Source organism: Ptiloglossa arizonensis, chromosome 10, assembly GCF_051014685.1.
Source record: "Ptiloglossa arizonensis isolate GNS036 chromosome 10, iyPtiAriz1_principal, whole genome shotgun sequence".
Lineage (NCBI taxonomy): Eukaryota > Metazoa > Arthropoda > Insecta > Hymenoptera > Colletidae > Ptiloglossa > Ptiloglossa arizonensis.
Window position 1 is genome coordinate 5,499,703 of NC_135057.1, and position 17,870 is coordinate 5,517,572.

Below are 17,870 nucleotides of genomic sequence, written 5' to 3' on the forward strand. Positions count from 1 at the left end.
AGATAGTTTTTTCATAGAATGATCCTCAATATTAATTATCAACGATTATTCCTGTACCTTCTACTCTACAAAAGTATAAAATTCTAGAGATAGTTTTTTCATAGAATGATCCTCAATATTAATTATCAACAATTATCCCTGTACCTTCTAGTCTACGAAAGTATAACATTCTAGAGATAGTCTTTCTATAGAATGGTCCTCGATATTAATTAAATCAACGATAATCCTTGTACGTTCTTCTCTACGAACGTATAAAATTCCAAAGATAGTTCTTTCGTAGAATGATTCTCAACATTCGTTATCAACGATAATCCCTGTACGTTCTACTGTACGAAAGTACAAAGTTCCAAAGATTTTCGTAGAATGATTCTCAACTGTACGAAAGTACAAAGTTCCAAAGATATTTTTCCCGTAGAAAGTTGTAAGAAGTTGCTCGACACGGAGCAACTATCATCACCCACGTTGAGTATACCGATTAAAACAGAACAAACGCACTCCCATTTTTCAGAGCGACAGAGACAGCGAAATAGAGAAGAACCACTCGGACCTGGATAACGTGCCAAACGAGAGCGTGATCAACAACGACGTGACGGCATCGTCGCCAACGATTATCGCGACATCGACGACGATCGCGAAGAAACCGTTCGGAAATGGATTTCACAGCAACCACAATCACAACAACCAAGAGTACGACTCGGCGACGACAGCGACGACCAGCTCCCCGGAACCGGAGGAGTACACCTACGAGGGTGCGATTCGTAGTTACGTGTCGAGAGTGTCGCAGAACATACCGAGAAGATCGTTGGTCGGGTTGGACGCGAAGCTCGATAGCGCGAAGTCGTCGACGAACGCGTCGAAGACTAGTTTGAACGACGATGGCAAGTCCACTGTGCCGGTGGTCAAAGTGGATATACTGAAGAGGCGAGAGATCTTCGAGAAAGCGTCTCAGAAGAACAACGACAGCAAAACGAACAACAGGCTCTCCGGCGATTTCACCGGTACGAAATCGATCAAGGAAAGGCTCTCGAACCTGGAGAAGCAGAAACACGAGCCGGAGAACACCGAGAAGAGCGGCAAATCGTTGAACAGACTCTCGGGTGACATGAGCTCGATCCGCGAACGATTGTCGCATCTGGAGAAACAGACCACGGAGAGGGAGAGCAAGAGCTGCTCCGTTCATCGTAAATTGAGCACGGAGGAATTGGAGACGGTCAGACCGCTCAGGGAGAGATTGTCCACTCTGGAGAAGTATAGCAGCAGCGACGAGTCGTCTGCACCGGGCACAGCTCACGAGTCTCGACACAACGGCGAGCTATCCGCCAAGACCATCAAGGATCGTTTGAGCGCATTGGACGCGGCCAGGAGCAAGGAGTCGGCCGACAAGAGATCGTTCGTTGGTAAACACTCGTTGTGTTTCCGGGACCAGGAGAACAGAATCGACACATCCACACCGAGCGAGAGAAGCTCGTCGCCCGATTCGGAGTATCGCGTGCCCAGGACCGCTTTTCACAGAAGCTTGGACTCACTGGACGCCGACGCCTCGAGCGGCCCCGACACATTCGAGCGTGTACAAAGCCTGGAGGAGCTCGATTACGGTAGACGTTACCCAGCCTCGTCCTCGTCCGCCGAGCTCCTCAACGATACGGATCGCGAGGACTCCGGCATCCACACCGCCGACGTGAGCTGCTCCGTCAGCCAAGCCGACGAACCGGTGGACGAGGACATCGTGCACGCTAGCACGACCATCGAGAGACACGAGGTCATCGAGGAGAAACCGGAGGAACCTCGAGACGTCGAGACAGCGAAAGAAACAGTCGCGGAACAGAGCGCAAACGCTGTATCCGTGAACGAGATTTCGACGATTTCTGCCAGCCAACAGGAAGCAGTAGTAACAAAGAAGGTAAGCCGCGACGACGATGTTGCATGACGGTTCTTCTATCGGATAAGACCACTTTTAGTCGTCGTATTCACTTGGCTGGCATATATCGAAGCAAGAGTAACGAAACGGGGTATACAGTTCTTTTCTTTTCTTTTTTTTTTCGCTTAAAGGCAATTCAAAATAGCTTCTACCACTTACGGTTGAATCAAGGCGAAAGTAAATTTGTCGAAATTAAAAGTTCCGGGATGTTTCATTTGCTCGAAGGGCGGTCGTCGAGTAACACTGTTAAACGACTCGAGTAGAAAACACCGGTCCAGATCGATACACACGGCTAGAAATCGTGTCGAGTCGATCGTTACTTCACGACTGCACCTTTCGTACTCGTTTAACAATCGCTAGTCTCATTTCTAAACCTTATTCTTGTTCTCTGGTTATGGGACGTCAGGTTATACGATCTATAACTCTTTGGTTCTCTAGGGTACTGCTGACACTTCTGGGGAACTGTCGACTAACAAATCGCAATCGCAGGCACACATAGAGGTTACTAACTCTAGTACACTTCGCCCCTGTCCTGTTACGTGTCGCCCGATCGCCTATCAAAGTCCCAAAGTACCTCCGCGACGAACACCTCCCGAAACGCTCCCGAAACCAAAGCTACCTGTACCCAAAGAACTCGCCGAAACCAAAACAGATTCTCTGCCCGCTAAGAAAACGAACGTAGGATCGAGTAGCTCCGTGCTCTTCGCGGATGAGCAGAATCCAAAATTCGATATCAACGAACAGGGCCAAAGCCTCTCGAAAGAGGAGTCGATCAAAATCACGAAGGCGTGTTCGGTGCAGTTAGATCCCGGTGTCGTCGACGGTTGTTGTACTCTGTCACCGGCCAGGACAGTGATCGTTCCAACGACCCTTCAGCTAGAGTCTAACGCTACCTCAGCCTCGAACGGTTCTTCGAAAGAAGTAACAAAGACCACGCCAGTCACGTCACCGCGGGCAGCATCGAAAATCCCTACCCCGCTTCCTCGAAAGACGATAGGCAGCAAATCGTCCCCGACGAGTTCCACGTCGTCCCTGAGCCCACCCGTTTCGCCCTCCTCGCCAAAAACACCATCCCTGAAGTCGAGAACGTCGAACGTGAAGAGTCCGACCGTTTCGATCTCGTCCCCACTGTTTCCAAAAGCATCGGAGATACCGATCCCCGTTAGTTCCAGCGTCACGGTTCCAGCCAATATTCCATCATGTATACCCGTGTCCTCGTCCACGAGCCCGGATCAATCGTCCCCGGTGTCCAAGCACGTTCCCTTGACCGCGTCCAGCACGAAACACCAGGTGACGGTGGGTGAAGAAACACTGCCTGGAGAAAGACGCCGGACGGTGGTGGAAATTTGCGAAAAGGTGGTGGTACCTCAGGGCAAGACACCTACGACACCTCCAGTGACACCGTTCATCACCGTGGATCGCGTCGTTGACAAGCAGAGCTCAACAACCGAGGTTAGGATCGAACAGCAATCTAGCAGCCCCTTGAGAAAGTCTTAAGAGACGCGAGGATCGTTCGTCTTTGGCTATCTTCGTGTAGCGCCGTTATCTCTCGCCCCCGACCCCCTATCTCCCCCCTCGTTAGACCTAGCTTCGTCTAACTTCCATTAGATCTTGTACATAAGAATGGGCTTAGAGCGGGCGTCTAAGTGGTGGGAATTATCCCGGTTGCGAATGGACGACGAACGAAGGGATTTGAGAGAACACCTTGAATCGTTCTAGAACGATCGCGATACAGGATTCGTGGACGTGGTTTAAAAGGGTTAGGGTATAAGACGTTTTCAACGATGTTGATTCGACTCGAGGGTAGAGATCTCGAGTGGACGATGATCGGTGATCGGTCAACAGCTCCTTGACGCTCTCGAACAAACGCGATCCCGAAAAATGATTTTTCGCGTCTCGAATCGCGGTTCGATCGGGAAACCGAGTCCTGCCACTTACGACTCCCCCGGATAATATAACCCGTCTTCGCCTATCGCTTCCACACGTATTTATTATCCGCCATTACGCACAAATCTCGCTGGAAACGAAGGCGTGAGACCATAGCTAACGATGTAAATAGACGACACAGGAGCAAAACGTATATAATTATCCCCTCCCCCCCAGTATCGAGTAGAATTAGATCAGGTAGCCGGAAACACGTACCAGCCGGAGGGTGAAGGACGTAGCAGTTCGAATAATATCGATAATCACAGTGACTCGCGCGAAATCTTAGTGGCCTAATCTAAACGCATCTCGTACCTAAAAAGATGCCGATGCGATCCGATCGCTGCCTGATACGTAGAAACCGTAAGAAGACATTTGTGATACGTAACGAGAACCATCTCACGATGGACACAAAAGTGAACAACAAGGGAAGAAACAGTAACGAATACCGCGAACACGAATAATCACGAGTAACGTTGAAACGCACCGAGCGCGATGCTCGTTTCGGATCAATTTGTTAAACGATCTTTACGCGACTCGTCGACACTCGCGCGTGGACAACGAAACGAACGTGGTACTCGGAGTAGTCGCGGTAAACGAAATATAAAATTCAGTGGGCAGAGAAATTTGTCGTGTCGTGTTTCCATCGTGACCGCAGAACAGCATTCGGGTCTTATTGAGAAAGGGATTTTCGAGCACGAGTGAATCGAGTTTTTTTTTTTTTCAGAAGAAAAGTTTCTGTCATTTTTTCAACTGCCGAGAGGTGAATCGAAATTTTGCCCACGTGGACGCATGGTTATAATACTCGAGATTTCGCACGGTTCACTCTCGTAGCGCGAAATCCCGGTTTCAAGTTCGTCGTATCCGATACGCGTGCGACACCCACGTCGAGCGCCGTTAATTTAAATCGCACCAACGAATCGGAGCGTCGTAAATTTTATATCGAGCCTGAATTTCAACACGTCGATCACATCGTCATTGTCTTCGCCATCACGAATTATTCGAAATGAAAGTGGAAGATCTGCTGAATATATTCGAAACGTCTAATCACAAATAAAGGGGAAACAGTATAAATTATCAAATTGCGTTCCAATGATTTGCGTTCCACGAAGTAACTCGATGGGGCGGTTTTCTTCCATGAGGGGTTTACCCGAAGTCGATTTTCTTCGATTTTTGCGTATTTGTGGATCGATACGGAGGTTGTCGAAATATCGTCATTTTTCGTCCGAAATTTGAACGCGTACAACAATTGTCTATGTGAAATCAAGGTATCTTTCTGTAAAATTTGTATTTACCACTCTTAACATTATCTTACGAGACAGAATGCCAAATTATTTTTGCATCTTGCAATTTTTTTTAGATATTAAACTCTTATCTTCAATTGACTGTAATATACAGGGCCAGACATTTAGAAAAAATTGTGTATATTCTTGATTATGAGCAAAAGTTTGGGGTTTTGAATGAGCAATTTTTTTCAAATTAAACAACGTATTACTTCTACGAATTTTCTAATAGAGGTTTCAAAACCGAGTACAGTATCCCGTAATTTAAAATGACTCAAGATCGGTTAAAAAAAAAATCTACCACGATCAATAACGCGAGCACTATTATCGCCTACTTCAATATTACGTCACCCTGTGTATGTTTGACAAATGCAAACGCGACACCGTCTATGAGTAACTAGAACAATAGCTTACAATTGGTAATATTTCTGCCAAATAAAGGCTCTTATTTCTATTTAAAATAGAAATTGATCTGCTTCTTCCTATAATTAGATTCAATTTCTAAAAATAACACATTAATTGATTATAGCTTACAATTGGTAATATTTCTGCCAAATAAAAGCTCTTATTTCTATTTCAAATAGAAATTGATCTGCTTCTTCCTATAATTAGATTCAATTTCTAAAAATAACACATTAATTGATTATAGCTTACAATTGGTAATATTTCTGCCAAATAAAAGCTCTTATTTCTATTTAAAGTAGAAATTGATCTGCTTCTTCCTATAATTAGATACAATTTTTAAAAATAACACGTTAATTGATTATAGCTTACAATTGGTAATATTTCTGCCAAATAAAGGTAATATTTCTGCCAAATAAAGGCTCTTATTTCTATTTAAAATAGAAATTGATCTGCTTCTTCCTATAATTAGATTAAATTTCTAAAAATAACACATTAATTGATTATAGCTTACAATTGGTAATATTTCTGTCAAATAAAGATTCTTATTTCTATTTCAAATAGAAATTGATCTGCTTCTTCCTATAATTAGATTCAATCTTTAAAAATAACACGTTAATTGATTATAGCTTACAATTGGTAATATTTCTGCCAAATAAAAGCTCTTATTTCTATTTCAAATAGAAATTGATCTGCTTCTTCCTATAATTAAATTAAATTTTTAAAAATAACACGTTAATTGATTATACATAAAAGATTGATACATATTCGTTCAAAAATAGAAATTCAAATTTATTACTCGTTCTTACGGTAGATAATAATAATTTTCACTGCATTATACTATTCTCCGGAGGAAGAATACCATATTTTGACGATCGACGTACGAATCCAGAAACGCTCTCTACGATGAAAATGAAAGTTTGAGCGATTCTTCGAAGTCGGCGTGCAAACGTTTCGCAATCTCGCGCTGCGTCGAAAATCGTTTAATCGTTTCCACGACGTATGTCGTCATTGGACAACGAGTCGTTCTGTAGCGTGCAGCAGTCGCATTCCAGCAGCAAACACGTTTAAAGTGTCGTCCCCGTGACCCATGGATCGGAGGTCGGTCAGAGTGACATTTAATTATTACCGAAGAACTCGTATCTGACCCGTCGCGATAAACGTGTCCTGAATTGTCACGATTAATCGTTCAATCGTGTCGAGTGTTCGCGTTCGTTCCTTCGATACGTAATCGGTGCATCGAGGAGGTAAGAATCGTTTTTCTCACGAAAATAACCAATCGAACGATCGTTGAAACGATTCGTCAATGGAGTGTCCAGGCCCGTCTCGACTCGCCCTGTAATCGCTCGAACAATTAACCAAAAGTGCGATCGTTATCGAAGCGTTGTTGGCCCGTAGCGACGAAAGAACGATCAAAACTGTTCCATCGATAAAATTACTTTCTTTTTCCAATTTTTTAACCATTATTTCGGATTTAAAAAGGTTCGTTTCTTTTTTTCATTTAATTTTATTTCGAAACAAATATTACCGTTTCCTGCTGCGACCGTTGTTCTCGATTGTTTGAAATTGACCAAACGGGAGAATTGTTCGCAAACAACACATCGATCGGAGAAAAATTACGCACCAGACGTAAGATCGATCATCGAGACGATCAAGTAGCACTTGTTCCATCTTACTAGCTTGTTTGTCGTAGCGGCGCCAACGATTATCATCGTGAAATCTCAAGCGAGTGTCCTAAAATCTAAGCTCTGCTACTGGCCAAGAGGTAAGACACGGCGCTTATCAATTGCTCGATCTAGCGATAATCCCCCACAACCATGTGTTCTTTTTTCTTTTCTTTTTTTTTTTCTTTTTTCCACCTTGCGATTGATCACATTAGTTTCCTCGCTTATCGAGAGCGATATTTGCTCCCGATCTAGGGTTTGTTACATGCATGGCACCAGCTTAATCGATTATGACGATGCCCTAGTTTTACACCGATTTCTCCGTCTGTCGTGCGCGATTTTTTTTGAACATTTTTCTTTTTTCTTTTGATTTTGTACATAGATTTTCTCTGGGTAAAAGTTGCGTAGGTACAGCAGGTTACGTAGAATCGATGCAATTTATACGTTGGCACGATCAACCGATCCTTTAAATATACCAGCAGTTATCAAATCGTTTCCACACGCACATTTCTCAAATTGTAAATAATACGCACCGTTGTTATTAACGCACATCGTGCTCACGCATCAAAATATTAGTTTTCTATTGCAGTTACTCCACGTATATGTTTTAATACTGTGTAGCGTTGGTATTTTCTAAAAAATAATCAACTTTTAGCGTCGAAGCGAGACTTGGACTTGGAATGTTTTATTTTTGTTTACGCGATAAATTGCAAGGAATACGATACGTTGCGTTGCATCGTGTCTCATCGTTTTTACGCGATCGATGAGCCAACGATCTTCAAAAATCGTGTTTCTGTGCGATTGTCGCAATGTTTGTTAATTTAACGAATGTACGAGTCGCAGAACGCTACAAGTCCGGAATTAAATTTCTAAATATTAGAAAAAATAACTCTGTGCACTCGTTGCACTAAATAGACCATTTGAAACACTATTTCAACGTACCTCTGTTCTCGCTCCCAACGTGTACTTACGTAATACAGTTCCGAGATTATTTGAAAACGTTTCATTTCGGACTTGCACTATTCTTCGACTCGATTGAATTATAGACACTTGGAATAATTACCGTGAAATGTTTCGACGTTTTGGACGAAATTCCCAGACCTCCCAATCGGTCAATGAAATCATTCTCGAAACGATGAATCACCGAAAGTCCGTTCCCTAAATTATAGCGAAATACATTCTTCGCGATTAATCGTGGCGGGATTTATCGCGCCGCTATGGTCGGTGGTCTTTGTACTCGTATCTATATATCGCCAGATGGAATAATTATCTGTCTGGAAATATTCCAAATGGAAACAGATGTAGTTTCTCGCGATAAAAGCTTCGTCGGGGCATCCGTTTCGACGCCATCCAAACAGACGATCCGTGACTTTCGTATTCCTTATGGACGATTGAGAAATCAATTACGAAAATCGTCCAACGATACGTTTACATTTATCGAATTCTATTTATCTCACCAGCTTCGCGATTATCCCGCGAGAGACCACCGATCCTGGAATTAATTCGATGCTACGATTCATCACGATCGATTTATACGAGACTTTGCGCTCTATCGTAGAAATAAACTTTTTTCGTTTCCCTTAAAAATAGAAACGAATTCGATTCGATTACAAATTGTAAATACTTAGCTATCGTGTTGTTTACTTTCGAATCTCGAGAGTTCGCTTTCCCTTTTTTACTTTCGGGTTCTATTCTCGTAAAAAAATTTCATTCGGACGAGTAATTTCTATATCGTTGAAAAATACCATCGCTCGAGATCGTAATTTTCAAAGTTTCGAGGCTAATAATCGAAACGATAGCCTCTTTCTTTTTTTTTTCTTTGCCTTTTCGCGAAGCGTCTTCTCAGTTCGTTAATGTTGCTCTTAAGTGTCTTCGATGGTATCGGTGGTTAAAAAAAATTAATCGTCTTCGCCGTGAAACGGTTAATTGAAACAGGACATCGCGTCCGAGTGAGCGTTATCCTTCTTTCACGCTTCGAAACGTGAGAAATCGATCGCGAAATTATCGACGCCGTGATCTTTCACGGTTAGATTCATCTACGGGCTACGTGAAGCGAATCAGGAGCAGTCTGTGAAAACAGCGAATTCAGAGTCCCGTGTATATCTACCTACCCCGTTCTATCTAGATAAACGTTATCAATATTGTCGAAAGGTCTTAGCTCTGTTTGCTCGCACTTCGTCAGTCCACGGCAATAGCACATGACATCAGATCTTGCGCCGGAACTTACGACACAGTGAACTGCATGGAGAACAAGTGCTTCCTAGTGCCGGCGCATGCACACTCATTCGTGTGATTGAAAGTGTATTTAATTGACCATCGAGTTTCGCACGACCAATGGTACATTAAATAACGAATCGTTCGTGAACCGATACGGGAAACGTTGGAATGGATCGAAGAGTCGAAAATAGTAGAAAACGATCGTACAAATATTATGCGTGACACGACCCTGTTTCGAAGTTACAGCCTTTCTCGTGTTTCGTCGATCGGACTACCTTCGAGGAAAGGGCCCGAAACGACCACCGGCTGCCCTCTAGTACGAACCTATATCCGCGTGATCGTCGATTCTGAAACACGTCGTAAACAAAATTTACGCGTTCTGTAGCTTTGTGGACGGTTTTGTGTTACGCGTGTTGTGTTACAAGTCCATGCACGAGATGCAGACCTGCCACTTCACTGTTTAAGTAGGCCATGATTTTCACTTTAAACGTAGACCATAATGCTAATGGCGACGACCGGCTACGACTCTTGCAAAATATATCCGATCGGTACGACTACGGCAAATGTTATTGGACGAGTGTCACAGAAATTTAACGCAAGCGTTCGTTTTATTTAAATGAAATATCAACGGGACTGTGAACACTTTGCGTCGAAAATGAGACACGAGCACGTGGCAGTGTTGAAAATTATGAAAGTGTTCATCTTTCCGTACAAAATGTCCGTTGATAGAAACGAGGGAACGTTATTGAATATTTTTTTCAAATTACTTTATTCGTTTATTATCTTGTTCATTCTTTTACTAATAGTGAAGGTTGGAACAATTCGATGGATAATTTTTTGCCAAGGATTGTATATGAGTATATTTAGTAAATACAAAGGACGAAAGAACAAAGTTGTTTTGCACGAGTAGTTTGCAAGTACATGAGATTTAAAATTTTTCCGATAACGGGAAGTTAAATTGACAATTCATTGCACAAAGAAAATTAGAATTTAAAATAAAAGAAAAATAGCGTATAAGCAAAGAAATTAACGTAGGTATATCTTTTGGATAGATAACTCGAGGAAAATGATCAGTTTCGTGCAAAAAATGGTAACAATTGCATAGTATACTAGCGTGGTATACTGTTCATCGATTTTAATTCACCTAAACGGTGAATTGTTACAAAATGTACACAATCGGGTATTGTAACGAATCAATTTCGATAATACAAAGCTGTAGATTCGGCCGTTAGTAAATTTTGAAAACAAGACTAGCATCGGTTCTCGAGTCTTTCAGCGTCTAGAACATATCTAACTATGCCATCTGTAGTTGTGGAAGGAATTGTTAAAATCTAGAACAAGCTGTAACTTAGAAACAAGATTGCATCGAGCATACGTTTGAATGAACTTTTTCGTTACTTTCCAGTCTGAAATCCACCCCTACGATCTTGCCACGTGTTACGAAACACCTTGTATAGTTACTTCCCTTAGTTTTCTTTCGAAATATAGTATTTATCGTTTCGTTTGTTTCGTAAACGGACAGTTCAATATCGTAACTATTCGCACACGGAACACTACACGTTATTAACGAGTTTTGATCTGTTTTGTTTGGAAAAACTTTTGTAACAATACCGAGACTTGCCGTGACGTGATCTGCAGTGATAAATTTCCGTTTGTTTACTTTTCGAGTTGTTAGCACACGCGGACTAACGTCCCGTTCCCTATGTTCGTTTCTGCACGGATTTTGCAAAAAAGCTTACGACAGTAGTCATGCATGAACGCCGGTGCAACGACGTCTATCGAAAACACGGTGAACACGAGAAAAACCAATAGACAACCCAGAACGAGACCCGCGGAATGCAAAATAATCTTCCATCCGAAACCGCAGTTGCCTCTCAAGTTGTTGCTCGAAATCCAGTGTTTCTCGAGCCTCGTTTTGTTACGATTATCATCCGCGAGATCGTCTTATCAAAAATCATTGGATAAAAGAATTCTGCGCAAGGAGATAACGAACGATACATAGATACGTACGAGAATTAATACGCTCGAGAAAAATGTTCTTACTGCTATTATTTACGTTAATTCGGAGTTGATACTGTTCGAGGCTTCTTGTTTTGGAAGATTTCTAAAATTGGAAAGATTCGTTAAGCTTTGCACGTTGAAACAATGATTCGAACGAATCAATTTCTTCCGAATGAAACACACATTTACGATTCTTGTGTAAATGTGTATTAAATTTACAATTCGTTTATTAAATTCACAAATAAAAATTCACCAAAGACGATATCTATTGGGTTGTTCGGAAAATCATTTCGTTTTCCAAAATAGAGAATATATCATTTAATAAAATATTTATACGCTCTAAAAAAACCGTGTTTCATTTTCAAAAAAAAAAAATGAAATTTCGTTTTCCAAAATGGAGGATATATAATTTAATAAAATGTTTATATACTCTAAAAAAATTGTATTTCATTCTCACCTAAAAAAATCGTGTTTCATCTTCACCAAAAAAAAAAAAAAAAAAATACGAAATGACTTTCCGAACAAGCCAATAGTTTCTGTCTACGACCACTCGCCAAATTGTACATTCTGATTACGAAATCGACGTACGTTTGCTCCGTTGAACAATTTAGAATACTTGAACAGTTTCGAGAGCACACCCTACGAAAATGATACCGATACGACCCTTACTCCAACGAGTTACGAGCATTCGTGAAAGTTTCGAGAAATTCCCCGGGTAAGAATAAATGAAAACGAAACACCGTATAGAAAACGTAGACGTAATCGGGAACCGAAAGAGCAAACAACTCGACGATGCGACGTTCGATTGCTTTTCCACTTGATCGCATGCCATCCGAGACGCGCGAACTGTTACACGCGTGAATGGTCTACCGCGACCGTGCCGAACCCGCCGGGGCAAAGTTTGAGAAACCCTGCTGCTCCGCTGGCAAAGCACGGCCGGTTGTCGATTTGCATAGAATGTGGCGTTGCAAAATTCGTGCGGTGCTAGCCGCAAGCCCAGTTCCGTACGGCAGAAGCAATAACGCAGCGCGTCTCTTCAGGAACCGATCGTTATCGAGAAAGCGGACGAAGAGGAGGCAGCGGCGATTTGCCAGCCGAGCCCGCCAGTCGAACACGAAGAGCACGAGGAAAAGGAAGCGCCGATGAACGGGAAGATCGAGGCTCCCGAGCCATCGCCGCGAAACTCGATCGAGGAGTCGATCGATTCGCGCGGCGATGCACCTGAGACCACCGCGTCCACGAACGTCCCTGGGCCTGAAAGACCGACGACCTTGACCCTCGTCAGCCAAGGAATCGGCACGGTGGACACGATGAGCCTGCTCAGCCCGGTGTCGCCCATCTCGAAACAGGTAACCGATTCAACCTAATCGCGAACGGTGATCTACGGGATCACCGGACCGAGCCTGACTGTCTCGTCGACTTTCGTTTTTTCGGAGACACTCGAAATTTTCGAAACCGCTCTCCACCGATCCCGAGGGCACGTGGACTTTATTATTTCTGGATCAGGTTTTTTCTTTTTCTTTTTTTTTTTAGTTTCTTTTACTTTTTCAAACTTGTTCGACGATTCGAGAGCACGAATACGAGATTGAATCTGTGACGTACGGAAAGAGATCGCTGGACGTGTTGTGAAGTTAAAATCGGGACGCGTACGATTGAGTAATTTAGGAATTGTTGGAAGCGAGTCGTAGCAATTTTGTGGAACGTTATTCGACGAGTCATTTTCGTCGAAAGTAGTGTCCCGATTGAAATACAAAATACGATCTAGTCTCGACGATAATGTTAGCGATGCAACGTTACGACTATTTCTAGAGGATTTTACAACTGTACGTCTCGTACGGATCCTTGTTTTTATTTGAACGTCTTATCGGTTATGGACGGGATTGGTCCGCGTTGATGACGAAACTTTTGTAAGTTAATCTTCGATCAACAGTGTAATCGCAGTGCGCCGGCAATAGTTTGCGGATACCGACACATTTCATTGTATTTTATACGCGAGGAAGATTCTAACGACAATTTACCAACATTCGCGTTCAATTTTACCGAGATCCCCCAGGTGTTATTTTCTCTCGAATTACTTTTTTCTTTACTGTACGCTCCAGCGACGCGATATTGCGTTACTAGTCGATACACGTTTTTTTGGATAGTGTTTCTCGAAAACACGAATCGTGTTTGTTGCGAGAAATACTCGGTGCAACGTTCCTGTAATATTTTTCAGGAAAAAAATATTTTCAAACGATTCCTCTGCGCCAGTCTTAACGCGTGCAACACGTGTGAAATCATTTCTTGAAGTATTTCCTTTGGGAACTTCGGTTAGTGAAAGCGAGAGGCATTGTTCTGCGAAGATTTAATAAGGCTCGCGGACAAATAATTTACTTTTTATAAATTTACAAACGCACTCCTGTTCCAAAGCAACGAAACTTGGATATTTAACAAAGAATTGTTCGAAGCTTCGATAGAAATACAAAATTGTTTCTCGAATCGTTTACTTAAAATTTGGAAATTTCTCATCGAAGATCGATGTATTAAATATCTTTCTTTTCGTGTACTCCGTGTAAAATATAAAATCGATCCAGATAACAATACAAATATTGAGAAGTACGAATCACTCGTGTACCTCGAGTAAAATTCCCTCAAAGTTTTACAAAGAACCACAGAACTAACGAATAATGATGGGAATATGTTGTCATCGCAAAAAAAAAAAAATACTTTTATTGCAGATTCTCACGGTTTTAATTTAATTACGCCCGTCTATTGTAAAAAGTGAACATATGATCTCATACTCCTAGCCAGTAGTGTAATTCTACCTGCTTGGTTCGAAGGTCTATGGGTCCAGGAACATTTATCGCTCGATTCAATTTCGCTATCCTTATCAGTATCGTTTCTATTTGTTATTCGACGAGTCATTTTCGCAGAAAGTTGTGATTCGGAAGAAATACGATCTACATTCAACGATAATATTAACGATGTAACGTCTGATCCATTGAGTTGTTCGGAAAGTGATTTCGTTTTCCAAAATGGAGAATATACAATTTAACAAAATTATTATACACTATAAAAAAATTCGTGTTCCATTCCCACCAAACTGAAAACGAAACGACTTTTTGAACAATCAAATTTCGAACTCTATTACGAGATTTCAATTGATCGTTGCTTGGTCGTGACAGATTTTGCCGCTGAATTTATCCAGCGACGAGGAAATAGTCATGGGGCTGTCGTTTCCTCTTGGACCACCAACCAGCGTGGAACCACCGAAGGAGAAACCACCACCGCCACCGGTGGACATCAGCGACGAGGAGAGCCTTCCCATAGAACCCTTGAAGAGATTAAATTCTACGCGCAGGATCAAGAAGGAGCTACGCACGAGGCGCTCCGATTTCCTTGGAATCGAAGGGGTACGAGATCGTTACCAATAACGTTCAATGTGGAAAAAATTGGAAAAAAACCCATACACGTCCCGGTGCTTCCGTAGTATTGAAATATTCGAGTGACGCAAAGTGCCGGGTGCGACGTACGAAATTTTTCCCGTGAAATACTCGACACTTTTTCTCTCATACTTTCGTTTCTTCTCACGAGGTTCCACCACTTCGACGGCTTTCACTTGTTTCCGGAAGCTAATGTGTTCCGCGGCCGTTGATACACCCGCGTTTAACGTTGCGAAAGATCGTATCGCCGGCGTAACATCGTTTAATGATATTAATTGGAGCACGTGAATGGATTTACGTAACGCACAATAGCAATTATCTACGTCGGAGTGCACCGACGAAATTCACAGGTTCGCTCAACGAACGCGGGACGTCGACGTTTTTCGAAAAAAAAAAGTGGTCGAAATATTTAAACTACACCTCGTCGCGATAATTGTACGCAACGACACGGTTTTAATATACAACGGTGCGACACGAATACCGTGGATATGTTTGCGAATTTTTAACGAATTTTAAATCGAATTTAAATCGATCTCGTTCGGGGAAAGTTTCAATTACGGAGCTGAGAGTCGTCGATGTTCCACGAGTATGATTTTCGTTCCTTCTGATCGCACGAAAAAGTTTGCGATTGATTCTTCTTTCGTTTTAATTTCAAATTGTGCACATATGCAGAATGTTATCTCTGCGAACGTTTGGTTAACACTTTCCCAGTGTTAGATTGGAAGTTTTTCCAAAGCTGCAATATTGTATTCTTGCGATATGCGTGTTGAGTAAATCCTCGATCGGTGTATTTAATCCTGTCGATAGCCATTGTCTGACAAAACAAAGAATTAAATCCCTTTATCTCGGTGACTAACAGCACATGTTCAAATTACATATTTTCTTTAGATCAGAGGCTTCAAAATTCTACACAGTTGTAAATGGTTCGATTTATTAAAAATTGCGATAATACTCGAAAGAAAATGAAAGCAGTGCACCAGTCAGCTGTGGACGAACCCAATCTATTGGGTTGTTCGGAAAGTCATTTCGTTTTCCAAAATGGAGAATGTACGATGAAATAAAACGTTTGTACACTCTAAAAAAGTTTCATTTTCATCAAAAAAAAAAAAAAAAACGACTCTCCGAACAAGCTAATATTAAATATCGTAACTAGAGACTGGTTTGAATTCAATTTTCAACTATTTTCAATAATCGTTTATAACTCGCAGGTAAACGACGACGATTTGGAACGCGAACTGACTCTAACTAAGCCACCGGACATGGCGATGATCCTGGCCGAGGAGAGACGCATCGAGCAGCTTCATCGTCGTTCTTATGACACCGATAGCAACTACGAACAGGATTCCAGCCACGAAAGGGATTCTGGAGTCGAGTTGGGCCACGCCGAAGACTGGACCAAGCAACCGGTCAGCCCGGACATGTCTCAACACAGTCGTCAGAGCAGCGAGCCGTTCGGCGCGAGCGTGACCTCGTCCGAAGAGGACGAAATCACGAAGAAAGAACGAGAGATCATCGAGGTCCTCGAGAAAGAGGAGCAGTGGCGGTACGGGAACAATTGCGAGATGAACAGGTAGGAAATCCACGGGACAATTTCAATGCCGGACGGATGGGGTTAGAGTCACATCTATCGACTAGGTTCGATGTCGCTTCTCTTTTAGACCAATCGTGCAACACTCCTGCACGATTGTTCGGGGATCGGTGTAATGTTGATTTTCATTTTTCCCTAAAATTTTGTTTTCTCGCTTCTTTGGTTTTTATTTATGCGGTTTCTAGGTGTACGTAGCGTTATCTTTCAACTTATTCCAAGTAACATACGCTTAAGTGTTCTTTAACTTCTGCTAGGTGTCTGGACGAAGAATTTCGTCACGATATCGGTTCGTCGATAACACTGAGCGAAGTCGAAGGTGTCGCTTCCAAAATGTTCGTTCGATGATTAGTGAAAATTCGATCGTTGATTCTAGCTTAGTTGAAAAATAAAAAAGAAAACGAGTTTCGTTTGGATAATCGTCGATGTCTCGAGAACACGTGGAACTTTCGGAACGGACACCTTCTATCGTTGGAACGATACACTTGTTATCTCTAAGCGTGTTCTTGTATGTATATACGTATATAAAGTTATAATAAATTTGTATGTCGGGATCAATGTACAAACGGTTATGAATAAAAAGAAATACTTTTACCTTAATACTTATGGTCCTTTCCTGGCGCTTGTATACGCAACTATCGCTATCGCTATCACTATGTCATTCCTCTATCTCGATCGTATCTTTCGAATGCTAGTCTACCTTGTATAGAATAAAAAAAAAAAAACAAAAAAAAAGAATAGACACCGAGGCCGTTGGCGTGGAGTAATTGAGACATTCATGACAAAACAGTGACTTGGGGGAGAAATTGGCGCACAAGCTTCGCGAACTCGAAGAGGAGAAGATGCAACTGGAACGGGAACGCGCCCAGGAAGCGGTCCTTCGTCGACAGGAAGAAACCCTACGCAAAAACGAGGACAACCTGCGCAAACAGGAGGAGGCGATGCGCAAACAGCAAGAGGAGACCGCGCGACAACAAGAAGCGGCGCACGTCGAAGCCGAGGCGAAACGCGCCGAGCAGAAGAGACAAGAAGAGGAGCTGAGGGCCCAAGCGGAACAGCTGAGACTCCAAAATGAAATCGAGGAGGAAAGGAGGGTGGCGGATGCTCGTCGTAAAGAAGAGAAACGCATTAGAACCATGGAGAATCAAATTCGCGAGCAAGAGGTATTCATTCTTTCAAATTTTCTATTTTCTTTTGTTTTTTTTTCTTTTCCGTTGCCTGATCGTGATCGGTTTCGAAACGTTTGTATGAACACATGGAGTCCGGTTTGCAATATGAGATAGTTGCGATTTTTGTTTCGACTTTCAAGTTTGCCCAGCTTCTCGAATCCTTCCATCGTCGAGTACAATTTTCAGAGTTAAAGTTCGGGTCAAGTCGATTCAATTTTCGAATTTATCTCATACTTCAACGCCGACATACAGTCACAAATCTCTTTTAAGCAAGACTAACCTATTC

The 17,870-nt window shown here is 42.3% G+C and overlaps 1 protein-coding gene across 11 annotated transcripts in view; it reads left to right on the forward strand.

Moving 5' to 3' along the window:
• Smash (smallish) overlaps nt 1-17,870 on the forward strand; it is a 243,138-nt gene that overhangs the window by 219,011 nt on the left and 6,257 nt on the right. For 10 of the 11 annotated variants that reach the window (XR_012993583.1, XM_076322704.1, XM_076322698.1 and 7 more), the window contains 6 exons: nt 509-1,900; nt 2,357-3,370; nt 12,449-12,757; nt 14,573-14,800; nt 16,039-16,400; nt 17,206-17,578. Coding sequence is in view for 10 of the 11 variants with exons in the window: in XM_076322704.1 (XP_076178819.1) it covers nt 509-1,900; nt 2,357-3,370; nt 12,449-12,757; nt 14,573-14,800; nt 16,039-16,400; nt 17,206-17,578 (3,678 nt within the window). In the remaining variant the exon portion in view is untranslated. The remainder of the gene's footprint in view (nt 1-508; nt 1,901-2,356; nt 3,371-12,448; nt 12,758-14,572; nt 14,801-16,038; nt 16,401-17,205; nt 17,579-17,870) is intronic. The other variant, XM_076322703.1, reaches the window with a different exon arrangement.